The sequence below is a fragment of the Melitaea cinxia genome, chromosome 15, assembly GCF_905220565.1.
Source record: "Melitaea cinxia chromosome 15, ilMelCinx1.1, whole genome shotgun sequence".
NCBI classification, from domain to species: domain Eukaryota; kingdom Metazoa; phylum Arthropoda; class Insecta; order Lepidoptera; family Nymphalidae; genus Melitaea; species Melitaea cinxia.
In genome coordinates, this window is record NC_059408.1 from 9,491,297 (window position 1) to 9,494,032 (window position 2,736).

Genomic DNA, 2,736 nt, shown 5'->3' on the forward strand with positions numbered 1-2,736 from the left:
TTCTAAACAAATTTCTTGAAGAAGTTTTAAGTCTGTATAACATTTAACCCATTTTTTAATTTCACTAATTTCAGAAGTAATCAAAGTGTGAATGTTCCATGATTCCTATGTTAGTAGTACTGGCGCAGGCGACGCTGCACACGCCGTTGTGACCACACGCATTGCTCAGTATGCTTTAATATGACTACCTATACGCCTACGTAAAAAGTCAGAATCACAGTTTATTTTCCACGTGTAAATTTAATCGTTAAACATACCGTTGATGTTCCTTATTTTTACATAACGAAATTATCATTCGATTTCCAATTACAGTTTTCTATTACCTACCGTAATAATCTAAATGATAAATCGAATAATTTTTAGTATGGATAGATTCGGTATTTACAAGATTTAATTACTTTAGATACTAAGGCTTAAAACAAAATAACAATTTACACTAACAATAAAAAAATGCTCGATAGATTGCCACTTATCTAATCGGAACCCAAAATTAATATACTTTATCGACTGACATCAATCGTGTCACACGTCATTATCATACCGTTTTTTATAAATTTAAACTCCAAATAAGGCCGAGCCCAGTCGACCATAACAAAAGTATTCTACAAAGCTATGTCTTAAATCTAGCACTTAAATAGGTGACGGCGGCTTATCGACTACGTGAATCTTTTATACAAACGCGTCCGCCACCGCGACACTAAGCCGTAACAATAAATACACTAACTATACTCCACTACAACAAACATTCACTTTCGAAGAGGTAATCCGACGCAATTCCGAATACACTATAACTCTGTCCAATATCAGTCATAAAGTTTGATCGGCGGCATCCACCAGGTCGATGAATAGCTACGATTAATAGTAAAAATGAAGTTTCACAACCTGGATATATTTACAAATTTTATTAAAATATTCATCTATCTGTGTCCAGTTCAGGGCGAATATCAGTTGCGGTCAGTGTTCCCAGAACGTAGTTCGTCCGTCAGATCTGGTTGTGTCCAGGTGTGTCCTGGAGTGTCCAAGAGTGTCCAAGAGTGTCCGGAAGTGTCCGGAAGTGTCCGGAAGTGTCCGGAAGTGTCCGGAAGTGTCCGGGAGAGTCCGGGAGTGTCCGGGAGTGTCCGGGAAGGTCCGGGAAGGTCCGGGAAGGTCCGGGAGTGTCCGGGAGTGCCCGGGAGTGTCCGGTCATGTCCGGTGCATCCGGGAGTGCGTCCAGGAGTGCCGTCTCAGCCGATGGCAGTGGCGATGACAATAAGCAAGTGCGCGATGTTAGCGACGCGGTGCATGAGATCAGGGGCGATCCGGTTCAGGTTCTCGTTCGCGAAGTCGCACGATGGGAAGATGTGAACCGTGTAAAGCGACTGTGGGGTAAATTTATTTATTTTAATTTTATCGAAATTACATCGTTATAATTTTTAATAAATGTTTACAAACTGATTACACGTAGACTACTGAGTATTATTGGATGAAATCTTCAAAGTTGTATTCGCGCGTGACTTAAAATTTGGTTTATCTGGTTTGTTTTTTTGGTTATATTTCACGACATAAATAATAAAAAAAATTTAATAATAAATTATCTATTAATATTGGTATTGGTATACCAAAATAAAAACTGCGTTCTTGCAAGGTCACAGAGGTTTAGGTTGGTATTGTATTAAATACAATATTTGACAATAAATTGACTATTTAAAAAAAACAACAAACGTGTACAAGTGAGACAACATAAGCTAGCACGCGTTATGCACATCGATACCGTAACCTCGCAGTGCACGCGTATCGGAAAAATCGAGTCTCTCATAGGTTTCAAAAAGCTTTAAAGTATATTGTTAATGAGTACTAAAGGTCCCCCGCGCACCTGCTGGTGTCCGGGCGAGGGCGCCACGTTGACGATGCCGGCGGCCTGCTTGCGCTGCAGGTAGGTGATGAAGCCGGCCGTGAGGTTGGTGGACTGCTGCAGCACGTCCATGTGGTCGCGGCCGCACGGCAGCGCCAGCAGCATGCAGTGCTCGTTCTCCAGCTGCACCAACATGTTATCGTTTTAGAGCCGCTTTATAGCGGTACTCAGTACTCGGAAGATAATATACACAGTCTTGCCATAATTGTTGTTACAAAGAAAGAAAAAAATAATTGTGTTTGCTTGCAAACGAAAAAAAAACCGACTTCAATTACATCGACAAGTGATACAACGTAGATCGACGAAAAAATAGTCAAGTAACTACGCGTTATCAAAGATAACTCAAAAAGTAGTTATCAGATCTCGATAAAATTTATATGTTGGTCACATATCGACTGTATTTTTTTTTAATGTATGTTACATCAGAACTTTTGCCCGTGTAGACCGATTTCGACAAATTTTCTTTTAATCGAAAGGTGGTGTGTGTCAATTGGTCCCATTTAAATTTATTTGAGATCTAACAACTACTTTTCGAGTTATATCTAATAATGCGTTTTTACTTGACGCTTTTTTCGTCGACCTACGTTGTATTATACCGCATAACTTTCTACTGGATGTACCGATTTTGATAATTCTTTTTTTGTTGGAAAGGGGATATCACTAGTTTGGTACCATGATAAGGAAACCAGGATCTGATGATGGGATCCCAGAGAAATCGAGGGAAACTCGAAAATCCGCATAACTTTTTACTGGGTGTACTGATTTTGATAATTTTTAATTTAATGGAAAGCCGATGTTTATCATGTGGTCACATTTAAATTTCATCGAGATCTGATAACTACTTT

At 39.5% G+C, this 2,736-nt stretch overlaps 1 protein-coding gene across 1 annotated transcript; it reads right to left on the reverse strand.

Moving 5' to 3' along the window:
• Positions 1-1,178: 1,178 nt before the first annotated feature.
• Positions 1,179-2,026, reverse strand: LOC123660678 (protein split ends-like). The gene is made up of 2 exons (XM_045595731.1): positions 1,853-2,026; positions 1,179-1,358 (listed from the first exon to the last, which is right to left on the reverse strand). The coding sequence occupies exons 1-2, from the start codon at positions 2,024-2,026 to the stop codon at positions 1,224-1,226; spliced, it is 309 nt and encodes a 102-aa protein (XP_045451687.1). The 3' UTR covers positions 1,179-1,223.
• Between the last annotated feature and the right edge of the window lie 710 nt (positions 2,027-2,736).

What these genes read in the sequence shown, in the direction of transcription:
- LOC123660678 (XM_045595731.1), bottom strand. Translation starts at nt 2,026, where the DNA reads ATGTTGGTGCAGCTGGAGAACGAGCACTGCATGCTGCTGGCGCTGCCG. An exon ending in CCTCGCCCGGACACCAGCAG is followed by an intron (nt 1,359 to 1,852) that starts GTGCGCGGGGGA and finishes TTTACCCCACAG; the next exon opens with TCGCTTTACACGGTTCACAT.